The 15,347-nt window shown below is 41.0% G+C and overlaps 1 protein-coding gene across 9 annotated transcripts in view; it reads right to left on the bottom strand.

The window, feature by feature from the left end:
* ITSN2 (intersectin 2) overlaps positions 1-15,347 on the bottom strand; it is a 128,011-nt gene that overhangs the window by 83,913 nt on the left and 28,751 nt on the right. For all 9 annotated transcript variants that reach the window (XM_044926188.2, XM_044926187.2, XM_044926191.2 and 6 more), the window contains exons 2-3: positions 15,004-15,067; positions 2,453-2,545 (exon numbers count right to left, since the gene is read on the bottom strand). In XM_044926188.2, the coding sequence (XP_044782123.1) occupies positions 2,453-2,545; positions 15,004-15,034 (124 nt within the window). In that variant the 5' untranslated portion in view covers positions 15,035-15,067. The remainder of the gene's footprint in view (positions 1-2,452; positions 2,546-15,003; positions 15,068-15,347) is intronic.

Here is a 15,347-nt window from a genome sequence, read left to right as displayed (position 1 = left end):
CAGCATTCAAGAGACAGTAACAGACCAAATTATTACCTTGTAAGCAGGGTAATCAAATCCCTACCGGGAGAAAAGTTAAGATAGTTATTATTACAGAAGTACAAATAACATTAAACTATAATGGTTGACCCAGATAATCACGATGGTGTGATCACTCACCTACAGCCAGACATCCTGGAATATGAAGTCAAGTGGGCCTGAGGAAACATCACTACAAACAAAGCTAGGGGAGGTGAAAGAATTCCAGTTGAGCTATTTCAAATCCTGAAAGATGATGCTGTGAAAGTGATGCACTCAATATGCCAGCAAATTTGGAAAACTCAGCAGTGGCCACAGGACTGGAAAAGGTCAGTTTTCATTCCAATCCCAAAGAAAGGCAACGCCAAAGAATGTTCAAACTACCGCAAAATTGCACTCATCTCACACGCTAGTAAAGTAATGCTCAAAACTCTCCAAACCAGGCTTTAGCAATACGTGAACCATGAACTTTCAGATGTTCAAGCTGGTTTTAGAAAAGACAGAGGAACCAGAGATCAAATTGCCAACATCCGCTGGATCATCGAAAAAGCAAGAGAGTTCCAGAAAACTATCTATTTCTGCTATATTGACCATGCCAAAGTCTTTGACTGTGTGGATCACAATAAACTGTGGAAAATTCTGAAAGAGATGAGATTACCAGACCATCTGACCTGCCTCTTGAGAAACCTGTATGCAGGTCAGGAAGCAACAGTTAGAACTGGACATGGAACAACAGACTGGTTCCAAATAGGAAAAAGAGTACGTCAAGGCTGTATATTGTCACCCTGCTTATTTAACTTATATACAGAGTACATCATGAGAAACGCTGGGCTGGATGAAGCACAAGCTGGAATCAAGGTTGCCAGGAGAAATATCAGTAACCTCACATATGCAGATGACACCACCCTTATGGCAGAAAGTGAAGAAGAACTAAAGAGACTCTTGATGAAAGTGAAAGAGGAGAGTGAAAAAGTTGGCTTTAAGTTCAACATTCAGAAAACGAAGATCATGGCATCTGGTCCCATCACTTCATGGCAAATAGATGGGGAAACAGTGGAAACAGTGGCTGACTTTATTTTTCTAGGCTCCAAAATCACTGCAGATGGTGATTGCAGCCATGAAATTAAAAGACGCTTACTCCTTGGAAGGAAAGTTATGACCAACCTAGATAGCATATTGAAAAGCAGAGACATTACTTTGCCAACAAAGGTCCATCTAGTCAAGGCTATGGTTTTTCCAGTGGTCATATATGGATGTGAGAGTTGGACTACAAAGAAAGCTGAGCGCAGAAGAATCGATGCTTTTGAACTGTGGTGTTGGAAAGACTCTTGAGAGGCCCTTGGACTGCAAGGAGATCCAACCAGTGCATCCTAAAGGAGATCAGTCCTGGGTGTTCCCTGGAAGGACTGATGTTGAAGCTGAAACTCCAATATTTTGGCCACCTGATGCGAAGAGCTGACTCATTTGAAAAGACCCTGATGGGAAAGATTGAAGGCAGGAGGAGAAGGGGACGACAGAGGATGAGATGGTTAGATGGCATCACCGACTCAATGGACGTGAGTTTGGGTAAACTCCGAGAGTTGGTGATGGACAGGGAGGCCTGGCGTGCTGCGGTTCATGGGGTTGTAAAGAGTCAGACACGACTGAGCAACTGAACTGAACTGATAATTGTTGAGAGGATGGATTCCAAAGTCAGACCTAAAGGTTTCCAAGCCCTGGTATTGTTCAGTTGCTAAGTTGTGTCCGACTCTTTGTGACTTGATGGACTATAGTACACCACACTCCTCTGTCCTCCACTGTCTTGGGGAGTTTGCTCAAACTCATGTCCATTGAGTTGGTGATGCTATCTAACCATCTCATCCTCTGCCACCCTCTTCTTTAGCCTTCAGTCTTTCCCAGCATCAGGGTCTTTTCCAGTAAGTCTGTTCTTTGCATTAGTTGGCCAAAGTACTGGAGCTTCAGCTTGAGCATCAGTCCTTCCAATGAATATTCAGGGTTAATTTCCTTTATGATTGACTGGTTTGATCTCTTTGTTGTCCAAGGAACTATCAAGAATCTTCTCCAGCACCACAATTCAAGAGTATCAATCTTTGGAGCTCAGCCTTCTTTATGGTCTAACTCTCAGATCCATACATGACCACACTCAGTCGTGTCCAACTCTTTGTCGACCCCGTTGACTGTAGCCCGCCAGGCTCCTCTGTCCATGGAATTCTCAAGGCAAGAACACTGGAGTGGGTAGCCATTCCCTTCTCCAGGGGATCCTCCTGACTCAGGGGTCGAACCCAGGTCTCCTCCATTGCAGGCCAATTCTCTACCATCTGAATCACCATGGAACTTATTAAATAGTACAAATTGATGGCAGTCAAATTAAAACTAATTATAAGATATTTCATGAAAAGGAGCATATAATCACAAATAAAATAAGAACACAAACCTGTTATGTAACCTCCTGAAGGTTTGAGGTTATCAAACTGCTTGTCATGCTTAGTCCGTTCTTCGGAGGTAATAGCCCACATGTTTGGCCCTCCTAAAACATAAATGAAAGACAAAGATTTTATACTGCATATATGAGAATGCTTAAATACAATTCCAGAATGTAAACATGAATCACAAATGTTCCTTTAATGACAGTCCTAATACTGGAGTGACACAAAGAAGAAAGCTCTATTCATAACCATACCAAGTATAGTCCTGACGCTTTTCACTCACTACCCAATTAACATCTACTTGAACAACTGCTGTGTACCACTCACTGGAAATGAGCAACAAGCTAAATACTGGAAATAAAAAGATGAATAAAGTATTGTTCCATCCTTAAGGAAGTCTTACTCTAGAAAATGACTATCGGCACTTACAGTGTTAACCTGTGAGGCATCCTAAGCAAAAACATATACAAAAAGCTGTGCTAATCCTGAGTCAGAAGCATCAGTGATGAGCTAACAGGAAAGGTAAGACTGAGGCAGAGCCTTGAAGCTTGGCTTGAATTTTGCCATGTGAAGAGGCGGGATAAGGGTATTTCACAAAACAAGGTCAGAGCATGAGGAGTCAAGGCATGTTCCAGACATTCCCCTGAGTAGACTGATAGCTAAAGCACCACGTGAGTGTGGGAAAGAGGTTAAGAAAGAGGTAGGAAGGACTAGCTTTAAAGGGTCTTAAATAGCATCCTTAGCTGACCTTTACTCTGGAAGTTATGGAGTGTCCTCTGATACATTTTAAAGTAACCTTCTTATTTGAAATCCTTTTAGACTTATAGGAAAGTTGCAAAGATAGTACGGAGCCTGCTCCCAATTTCTACCAAGTTAACAATTTACATAACCATAGTATATTTGTCAAAACACATAAATTAGGACAGGTATACTACTACTCGGAGAAGGCAATGGCACCCCACTCCAGTACTCTTGCCTGGAAAATCCCATGGGCGGAGGAGCCTGGTAGGCTGCATGCAGTCCATGGGGTCTCGAAGAGCTGGACACGACTGAGTGACTTCACTTTCACTTTTCACTTTCATGCACTGGAGAAGGAAATGGCAACCCACTCCAGTGTTCTTGCCTGGAGAATCCCAGGGATGGGGGAGCCTGGTGGGCTGCCGTCTATGGGGTCGCACAGAGTTGGACACGACTGAAGTGACTTAGCAGCAGCAGCAGCATACTAGTATTAGCTAAACTAAATACTTCCACCAGCAGGGCTAGCTGGTAAACCCCAACAAATTAGACTCTGGGCACTGGAAACAGCACAAATCTTTGTTACTGAAGATTCTGCCAAGTGGAAGCTTTGGCAAAGGGAAGTAGCCTACTCTGGGTCTGAATGCTTGACCTATGCAGGCCCAGTGACTCTCTGGCCTGATAATCCCATTTAGGGGTGGGTCAAACAAACTCCACAACTAACAAGGTGAGAAGGACCCTCAGAAGCCTTGCTTGTCAAACAGAAAAGGTATATTCAAGAACAGAAGACAGCCTGGCCCCAAAGGCCAGGCTTTACATGAAAAAGTGGCAGCAAATTCGCTAAGGGGAAACTTTATTCCTACTCTACTGTCTGAAGCGAAGCTACTGGTTCAATGAAATTTCCTGAAATGCCTCAGCCTAGTTCACTTATGGGTCACAACAGCTGGAATTCTGACAGCGTCCACTGGGCTGCCATGACTCTTCAGCCTCAGAGCTAAGCAGAACCAAAGCGAGACACATTTTCTTCAGTGGACAGAACTCAGATACTTGGAATGTTGCCAATGGCCCAGCTGTTTGATTTGCCACCTGGAAAATTACAACTGACAGATTAAAGATACCCTTTTTGGAGCTGCAAGATGGAAACAAATTTTAATTGCTAATTGAATAATCTGGGTCACTACCGATGGCAAGGGCCCATTCTCTAACTTAGACTGAAATCAAGATTCTGATGGAAGTCTGACTCTGTTTCTGAGGCAGAGGATACCAGTGCATGCCAGAGTTAAGGATTCCTGTCTGGGGAGGGGGTCTCATTACACAGGGCGTTGCTCTCTTTTTGGCTCTTGGCAGATGGACTACATCAAACTTTTGATTGCTCTCTAGGGTTACTGGTGGTTCTTCAAACTGTTGACACTTTTTAGGTTACCAATCAGCCTGCTATGTCCATACTAGTGTGGCCCTTAAAACAAACCTGTGTCATGATTTTAGCTTTCTGGTCTATCAGCACTCTGATGCTAATGAATCATTTATCAGAAAAATCTGTTCACAATGCACTGATCGAGGCTGAGTCCACTTTCATAATCTCCTCCTGGTTCACACTCCTTAAAGTAAGATAGTTTGGCCACTGAATGTGCTGTCCTGAGAAAGGGATCATCGTTGTCCCTTGGCTGTTTCCTGGCTAATGATCAGAACTAAAGGGGTTGGGGGAGGGGTCACAGGTGAATACAAGTCTTAATGTGAAAGTTGAGGATTCTACCCTGATGGTTCTTGAACATGATGCATCTCTATTTCTCCTAGAAACAACTGTGGACAGGCTGTTGGTACATCCTTCAGGTGGCAGCTCGGCTGAATAGGAACCTAAAGGATTCGAAACTGATTCTGGTTAGGGTTTACAAAAACGTCTCTGTCCCTCTTGCACCTAACCATTCTGGATCATTAGAAAACAGTGAAGCTAAAGCAAAACAGGACACTTAAATCTTGTGGCAGTGGAGAGCCCCAAGCAGCATCTGGAGAGAAATACCTTAGATCCCAGAGGCACCAGAGGGGAGAAGCATAACTTTTTCTCTTTCAGAGCTGGCCGGGGAGTCTTCTTCCCCAAGGAGGATGCCCTGGTGAGGCTCTCCTAAACTGCTGGAAGCACCTTACACTGTATGTAACTCTGAGTCTGCCATCTCCCACCGGATGGCTTTGACTGATCCACTCTCAGTCTTAGGCAGACCCTGAGCACCTGAGTCCCAGGAGTATGGACTTCTCTGTATACAAAACAAAAACTGAGGACCACAAGGAGGTTGGTACTATATCTGTATCTCACAAAAGGAAATTTGCCGGGAGCCAGCATATTGCATATTGAGTGAGGATCTGTAATAGCTCAACTAGAATTCTATCACTGCCGGGGGCCAGCGTGAGGCACTCCGCCCGTGGCAAAGGTCATGAGGAAGGAGGCTCGGCATACGCAAAGGCGGGATCGAGCCTCAGGAGTCCCCCTGGAAATTCTCGAGCATCTACCCCGAAAACCAGAGTCTGCCTACTTTCTGCTTTGTGCTTTCACCTACACCTCTGACTTTACGGGGGGCTGTCCCCCACTACCTCTCTCTGAAAAGAGAATTAGCTTACAGCTCCAGTTAATAATTCCTGGGTGTGACAGTGTTTCAACCTACAAACTCCTTTGGAAATCCTCTAGCCTGCCTGAATAGGTTTTTCCGGCCACATGTGATTGTTCAGAGCCTCCCAACTGTGAGAGGCAGGAGATGTTCTAAACTGCCTAAACACAGATTCCTTTGAGTAGTTAAGAGATTGATTAGAAATTGTATTGGTGAAGGGTTTTTCACTTGTTGGGCCAATGTTTGCTGCTAAGTCTCCATACTCCTTACCTACTGTGTCCTTGGCAGTGTATTGATTGATATAATGGGTGTATAGAAATGTAAAATGCAGCTTTGTCCAATGCTTTTTGGAAGGCTGGTGCCTGACTTTGGAATAATCACCTTTAGAGAAAAATAAGTTTCTTAAAATGTTAACAGGCCTCCGGGCCAGAAGATGATGTCAATCACCTGAACTTTTGCATATGATAAGTTTGCAGGAAGAAAGCCTGGCTTGCTGCATGACTCTACCCCTTCCCCCATTATCCTCTATGCATAACTTAAGGTATAAAAACTACTTTGGAAAATAAACTGCGGGCCTTGTTCACTGAAACTTGGTCTCCCCATGTCGCTCTCTCTTTCAACTTCCGGCTGAGTCTCCATCTGGAGCGCGGAACCCGCCATGCTTGCTAATTATGCCTGGGCTTCTAAGATCCGACCGGGGAGGCCTCAGTGTCTCCTCTCCTTCGGGAGAACGGAAGGACGCCTGCAGCCTACGTAAGTGGTGCAAACTTCTTGTCTTGAAGTTTTATTGGTCTCTCGCGTAAACCAAGCTACTCAGCCTCTTTTCTCCACTGAATTTTCCTACTGAGCTATCCTTATTTCAGCCGCTTTTCTCCACTGAATTTCCTCACTGAGCTATCCTCATTCTATTACTCTTTGTATCCTTAATTAAAGTGTAATTAAGCAGTTGTTTCCTGACCCTCGCCTATGCCGTCTCTCCTTCGAATACCCTGGATCAGCCGGGGCTGGTCCCCGGCAGAAATTCTTACAAACCCCATACATCAATATATAACATTTGTCTTTCTCATCCTGTGACATGTTCCCTTTACTTGGACTGCCATTCATATAACCCTCTTCCATTTCAAACTTTACCTTTCAAGGTCCAGGGCATGGGTCATTTCTTCCAGGAGGTCTCTGACACCTGCAGGTCAAATTAATTGCTTCCTCCTCTAGGTTCTCAAGGGACTTCACCATGCTTCTACAAGGCACTTACAAAGGTTCTGTAATTGTTTTCTATCCATCTGTTCTACCACACAATGAGTCCTTGGAGGACAAGAGCTTTGTGTGTTTATCTTTCTATCCTCAGAACCAGCAGAGTATTACAGAGCACACACACTTAAAATTGACTGAGGAATAAATATCTGAAAAAATTAGAAGGAGTAAAAAAAAGTCAGAGAGACAAGATCATGATTTGGAAAAAGACAAATTCATTTAGAAATCTTTCTGGTGTCTATCCTTCACATATAGCTATACCGGCCCTCTGAGGAGGTCTTTAAAGCTATATATTGAAGAAGCACCAACTCATTGGAAAAGACAATGATGCTGGGAAAGACTGAAGGCAAAGGAGAAGGGGACAGCAAAGGATGAGATGAGACAGCATCACTGACTCAAAGGACATGAATTTGAGCAAACTCTAGGAGACAGTGGAGGACAGAGGAACCTGGGATGCTGCAGTGCATGTAGTTGCAAAGAGTTGGACATAATTTAGCAACAGAACAACAAACAATTCAGCATGGCTGACAGTCAGCTATACTTCACTTCTGATTACCCTTCCAGTTTACTGAGTTTCTACCAATAAGAAACCAAGTATGTTTAGGCATGTAAACTCACACATGTTTGCTGACTACGGTCCATAAAAATCTGCTTTACAAAGCTGTTTCCTCAGGCTTGCAGGATCTCAGTTCCCCAACCAGGGATTGAACCTGGGCCACCAAAGTAAAAGTGCCGAGTTCTAACCACTGGGACACCGGCAAATTCCCTGTTTAACTATAATCTTAAACCTTGTCTTTACGAGAAGATATTTATAGATTTAAAACAAAAAACAGTCATTTGGGGCTAAGAAATATTAGATCAAATCCATCTAGTGTTTAAAATTATACTGGGCACCTATATTTCAGTGATATACATTCCTGGAAACAACTGTATACACTCGTCAAAACTCATCAAACTATAAAAAAAAAGGGTGGATTATACCTCAATAAATCCATCTTAAAACAAAAATATAACACATCAAACACATGCCTGTCACATGACGTGTGCTCAATAAATTAGTTTCCTTACTCAATCCCAGGGCTTCCCTTGTGGCTCAGAATGTGGTAAAGAATCCGCTTGCAATGTGGGAGACCTGGGTTCAATCCTTGGGTTAGGAAGATCCCCTGGAGAAGGGAATGGCTACCCACTCCAGTATTCTGGCCTGGAGAATTCCATGGACTATATAGTCCATGGGTCGCAAAGGGTTGGACATGACTGAGTGACTTTCACTCACTCAATCCAATTCCAGGGAATGGCATAATTAGGCAGAAGGCAGAGCGTTAAAACCTTTCATGGGCTCTTTTTGTGATAAAGGTATTCTTGCCAGAAAAATACTGAATGTGATGCTTTTTAGTCAGAAACCTTAAGACTATTTTAAGTTTGGACAGTCTGGTTGGGGAAGTTTGAGCAGCTCTAACATACTTCAGTGTACATCCCCAGGCAGAGACAGTCTACTACCCTCAGACTACAGAGAGGTCTGCTGCAGCAGAAGGGTAGTGGTGTCAGTCCCATCACATGGTACTTTCACCTTTCTTTGGTACCTGGCTTCACAGTGATCAACTCAACCTATCTGGTATGCTTAGTTCCTCATGACTCCAACCAGAAATTGCAACTAACACTTATGGGGCAACAATGGTATAAAGAGGAATAAAATGAATGCCTTAAACGAGCTCAGAGACTTTCTAATACTCAAAGAGGCTCCACAAGCCAAGAGAGTCATACACAACAATCATGATTAAATATTGTCACGATTAATGTTACTAACAGAATAAAAGAGATGGGAATACCAGACCACCTGACCTGCCTCTTGAGAAACCTGTATGCAGGTCAGGAAGCAATAGTTAGAACTGGACATGGAACAACAGACTGGTTCCAAATAGGAAAAAGAGTACGTCAAGGCTGTATATTGTCACCCTGCTTATTTAACTTATATGCAGAATACATCATGAGAAACACTAGGCTGGAAGAAGCACAAGCTGGAATCAAGATTGCCGGGAGAAATATCAATAACCTCAGATATGCAGATGACACCACCCTTATGGCAGAATGTAAAGAGGAACTCAAAAGCCTCTTGATGACAGTGAAAGAGGAGAGTGAAAAAGTTGGCTTAAAGCTCAACATTCAGAAAACGATCATGGCATCTGGTCCCATCACTTCATGGGAAATAGATGGGGAAACAGTGGAAACAGTGTCAGACTTTATTTTTTTGGGCTCCAAAATCACTGCAGATGGTGACTGCAGCCATGAAATTAAAAGACACTTGCTCCTTGGAAGAAAAGCTATGACCAACCTAGATAGCATATTCAAAAGCAGACATTACTTTGCCAACAAAGGTCCATCTAGTCAAGGCTATGGTTTTTCCAGTAGTCATATATGGATGCGAGAGTTGGACTATGAAGAAAGCTGAGTGCTGAAGAACTGATGCTTTTGAACTGTGGTGTTGGAGAAGACTCTTGAGAGGCCCTTGGACTGCAAGGAGATCCAACCAGTCCATTCTAAAGGAGATCAGCCCTGGGTGTTCTTTGGAAGGAATGATGCTAAAGCTGAAACTCCAGTACTTTGGCCACCTCATGTGAAGAGTTGACTCATTGGAAAAGACTCTGGTGCTGGGAGGGATTGGGGGCAGGAGGAAAAGGGGATGACAGAAGATGAGGTGGCTGGATGGCATCACCGACTCGATGGACATGAGTTTGAGTGAACTCCGGGAGATGGTGATGGACAGGGAGGCCTGGCGTGCTGCAATTCATGGGGTCGCAAAGAGTTGGACACAACTGAAGGACTGGACTGAACTGAACTGAACAGAATAAAAATATTCTAAGTCAAATGAGAAGGAATAATTTTTAAGTAGTATTCAAATAATATTCAAATCTGGACACTAAAGCTATGAAATACATGTAATTCAAAGCCAATTTTGAAATAGTTGATCCAATTCTAGCTTTCTTATTTAGAATATATACTAAAAGAACCTTCAAAAGAGTCAACAGCTTATTACTTTGAACTTCAAGTAAAGCATATCTTAAAATATATTTATTCATAAGCGTTACAGAAAGGCAGGAAAATCTAAGTTTTGGAGTTGATGTTTCCAATTATTTCCTTAAAAACCTAAAACCTTTTACATTCTCTGATGATTACTTTAGAAATATATTAAAATTCTATCCAATTCCCCCAACTCATCACTAAATTGAGAAAGTGGTATTTTCATAAAGATTTCTGTTGCTTAGTCTCATCTACTGGCTCTGACAAATATATTCTTATGGTCTATATAGAAGGAAAAACACACGTTTACAGAATATCAGCTATATGCTAGACCCCATGTGGTAAGTAGTGTCATTCCTGTTTTACATCTATGTATACATACATATGCGTATGTACATATACACACATAAATAAGTTCCACGTGGTTAAGCCACATAGCTGGGTAGTGGCAGAGCAATATTCTAACACACAGTTCTCAGCATACATGATTCAGATGGGTTACATCCCACCTGTACACTGTAAAAATTAAATGATATCAGAAACAGTCTTCATTGGTATATTTGTTCATTTCAAAATAATAATCAAATGATATACACTGATCCAGTACTAAGTTAAATCTCTAAAACACAAATGGAATACTGGTCTAGATAGAACAAAAGCCTAACTGTAGGGACTTGAGTAATAAATGCCTGGGTTGTTATATATGCAGTCCCACACTACAGCTGATTCTACAGGCCCAATGTTCAACAAAAATTTCTTAATTACAGAAAGAGTAAAGAGCTCTAAAATTCCAAAATGTAATAAAATAAAAGGTTCTAAAAATAAAAATGGTATTTTTTTCCCTCCTAAGTTACTAGCTGTTTCTTCTCTCTCCTTCTTCCTTCTCTCTTCCAGGTTTTAGACAGAACCACTGTCATGGGCTCCAGAATGTCATACTCACATAACCAGCCTTTAGTACCTCCACAGTTTTGAGGTTGAAACAAGCTACGCTATACTATGATACCAACTGGCAGCAACATGTATCCAAAGTGGCCTCTTGCCTATCACCTTATGGCTCATGTATCATGCCCTCTGTATTTATAATTTCATTAAATTTCTGAAAAGCAGAAAACAAACCTACCATGACTAAAACAGTTTTGGCAAGGATGATTCTGCTCATGCAGAAGACACCAGAAATAAAATTGTAAGTGGTAAAAATATGATGCAATAATCTTTTAGTTCTCTAAGCAAATGGTAAGCACAAAAAGAAAGAATACCCATTCAACAGAGCTTTCTGAGACGTATCTGCACTGTCCAATACAGTAGCCACTAGCCGAGCACATGTGGTTCTGAGCACACTTGGCCGTGTGACTGAAGAACTGAATTTTTTAATTTTACTTAATTATTATTAATTTAAATTTAAATAGTCACATGTACTTAATGGCTACTGTATTAGACAATACAGCTCTAAGAACCAAAAGTCTTAAAAGTCTGTGGTTAGTCTCAGGATGATAAAGTAGACATGGCAAAATTTGAGCACTATGTCAGAAATATTTAGACAAACAGCTTGGTCCAGGGAGGGCAGTTAAGGACAAGTTCCAATATTCAGATCAGATCAGTCGCTCAGTCGTGTCCGACTCTTTGCGACCCCATGAATCGCAGCACACCAGGCCTCCCTGTCCAGCACCAACTCCCGGAGTTCACTGAGACTCATGTCCATCGAGTCAGTGATGCCATCCAGCCATCTCATCCTCTGTCATCCCCTTCTCCTCCTGCCCCCAATCCCTCCCAGCATCAGTCTTTTCCAATGAGTCAACTCTTCACATGAGGTGGCCAAAGTACTGGAGTTTCAGCTTTAGCATCATTCCTTCCAAAGAAATCCCAGGGCTGATGTCCTTCAGAATGGACTGGTTGGATCTCCTTGCAGTCCAAGGGCCTCTCAAGAGTCTTCTCCAACACCACAGTTCAAAAGCATCAATTCTTCGGCGCTCAGCCTTCTTCACAGTCCAACTCTCACATCCATACATGACTACTGGAAAAACCATAGCCTTGATTAGACGAACCTTTGTTGGCAAAGTAATGTCTCTGCTTTTCAATATGCTATCTAGGTTGGTCATAACTTTCCTTCCAAGGAGTAAGCGTCTTTTAATTTCATGACTGCAGTCACCATCTGCAGTGATTTTGGAGCCCAGAAAAATAAAGTCTGACATTGTTTTCACTGTTTCCCCATCTATTTCCCAGGAAGTGGTGGGACCGGATGCCATGATCTTCGTTTTCTGAACGTTGAGCTTTAAGCCAACTTTTTCACTCTCCACTTTCACTTTCATCAAGAGGCTTTTGAGTTCCTCTCCACTTTCTGCCATAAGGGTGGTGTCATCTGCACATCTGAGGTTATTGATACTTCTCCCGGCAATCTTGATTCCAGCTTGTGTTTCTTCCAGTCCAGCATTTCTCATGATGTACTCTGCATATAAGTTAAATAAACAGGGTGACAATATACAGCCTTGACGAACTCCTTTTCCTATTTGGAACCAGTCTGTTGTTCCATGTCCACTTCTAACTGTTGCTTCCTGGCCTGCATACAAATTTCTCAAGAGGTAGATCAGGTGGTCTGGTATTCCCATCTCTTTCAGAATTATCCACAGTTTATTGTGATCCACACAGTCAAAGGCTTTGGTATAGTCAATAAAGCAGAAATAGATGTTTTTCTGGAACTCTCTTGCTTTTTCCATGATCCAGCGGATGTTGGCAATTTGATCTCTGGTTCCTCTGCCTTTTCTAAAACCAGCCTGAACGTCAGGAAGTTCACGGTTCACATACTGCTGAAGCCTGGCTTGGAGAATTTTGAGCATTACTTTACTAGCGTGTGAGATGAGTGCAATTGTGCAGTAGTTGGAGCATTCTTTGGAACTGCCTTTCTTTGGGATTGGAATGAAAACTGACCTTTTCCAGTCCTGTGGCCACTGCTGAGTTTTCAAAATTTGCTGGCATATTGAGTGCAGCACTTTCACAGCATCATCTTTCAGGATTTGGAACAGTTCAACTGGAATTCCACTACTGGGCATCAAAAAAGTTTAACCCAATCTATAACTGAGAATGTATTGAAGGAGCAAACACTGCTCTTGAAGGTTTGTGCTATACATGGATGCTTCTTTCAATAAGATTTTAAACCCTGAACTGGACTCAGATATATATAAGATTATCTTCAATCTTCAGTTACTTTATAAAGTAAGTAGGAAGGTACTACAGTCTGCATTAGCTATCACCTCTTCAGAAGTTTAAAAAATTACTACCTTTATTCTTATATACTATTCCTAAATTGGAGATGGAAATGGCAATCCACTCCAATTTTCTTGCCTGGATAATCCCTTGGACAGAAGAGAATGTCAGGTTACAGTCCATGGGTCACAAAGAGTAGGACATGACTTCAGCAACTGAGCATTCCTAAATTAATTGTCCAACATTTTAGACAATTATTCAAATAATCTTTTCATTGCTATTATTGAACATATTGTTTGTTTCCAATATTTTACATATAATGGAATAAGCTACAAAGTGATCTGTAAATGTTCAGAGAATGGAAAAAAAAAAAATGAAGAAAGACCAGGTCTACAATGATTTCTACTATGCTCATTTTGTTTATAAGCCTGCTTAACATGTAGGTTGAAGTTTATAACTAAACAATGTATTTACAGCAAATTCCTTAGTATGTGGCATAGAAATTCTCAGATTTGAGTAGAGCACATTATTACCACAATTATTACCCTCATTCTAAACTTACATTTAACACTTATTAAGGAAAAAAAATTCACTTTAAGAAATAGTCCATGGCATCAAATAATCTTTATAATCCCATACCATTTCCAGAGAAGGAGCAATGCTCACATCTGAAAAGGCAAAAAACAAAACAACAAAACCCTTATCTCAAGTCCATCCTTAAATGACAGTGTCCTACTACATATTAAAATTTATTTTTACTTTTTATGAAAATAATTCATTTTTCTAAAACTTTTCTAAATGTCACAAGAGCAATCCTGAGTCTTAAAACGTAAGATACACAACATATATTTTCTTTATTAACAATGTACTGATTTGGCCCTATGATTGAAAACATTAAAAAAAAAAAAGGAATTGATCAATTGGTAACATTAACACAATCCTATGTGAAGGCTGTGGAATTATTGGTGGCTTTTCCCTCTTTTTTCCCCTAGTGTTCTTTTCAATTACAGTTTTCAGTTCTAGTGTTAAAAGAATTATTGACTGGACTCTTTATTTCCTTATATTTATAATTAGCTAATAAAATCTACCTCATAATTAAGAACTCAGCATCTTTGATTACCTTAGTAATTTAAAAACATAATGCATTTTCTCAATTATAAATGATACACACAGTAAAAAATACCTATTAAAGGTGGGTAATATATATGTGAGAAACAAAACTTGAATCAGAAAAAAAACCTTGAAAACTTTTTATTATTGAAATAACCTCAACATGTCCTCTAAAATGTTTCCTATTAAGTAACTGTGTGTATAGGTATACACATAACCCTTTATAAAAGGGAAAACAAACTAATTTTATGTGTATATTAATAAATGAATCTTTACTGGTTTAATCAGTTTACAATCATCTCATGCTATCAAAAACATCTTTAATATTCTCCACTTATGGCACTATGCTTTCTGTCTTCCAGTTTTATGCTTTAAACACAATGGATGTTTAGGTTACTCTTAACTGCTCAAAGGCAAGCACACTCCAGATGATACTGCAGACCATGCTTATATTGAGCTTTGGGATTTACTGCATAATATTCTAATAGATGATACACGCAGTGTTTTGATATAAACTATCTAAATTCTTTCAACAAGAATACTTGAAATTTTGTATTTATAAATTTAAGGGAAAATATCTAAATGAATATTTTATAACTTCTACCCAAAATCTCATAACCACTTTATCTCACCACAAGCATGAAGCTACTTACCATTCATTGCTGTGGGAAACTGAGCCATCATGGTCCTGAATTTTCCTTGCTAACGCTCAGCCATCTGCAACATGAAAACATGGTGCCATTAATAATACAGCAAGGGCAGATCACAGCTTAGCGCACCTGCTAAGCACCAGGAATGCCTGGCCCCTTCAGCTCACACTTCCAACAGAAAACAGTGCAGAGCTTCGGCTGCTGCTGAACAGGCAGAATTTACAGCTGGGGAAGAGCAGAAGATTTTGTTGGGTAACGGTGCTCCCTTTAAAATAAAACCATTTAACAGAAAAACAGTCATATTTAATGGTAAATACTGAATAAAGAACCTTTGGCATAAACCAATT

This window comes from Bubalus bubalis, chromosome 12 (genome assembly GCF_019923935.1).
Source record: "Bubalus bubalis isolate 160015118507 breed Murrah chromosome 12, NDDB_SH_1, whole genome shotgun sequence".
Classification (NCBI taxonomy): Eukaryota; Metazoa; Chordata; class Mammalia; order Artiodactyla; family Bovidae; genus Bubalus; species Bubalus bubalis.
This window is presented reverse-complemented; position numbering and strand designations above follow the sequence as displayed.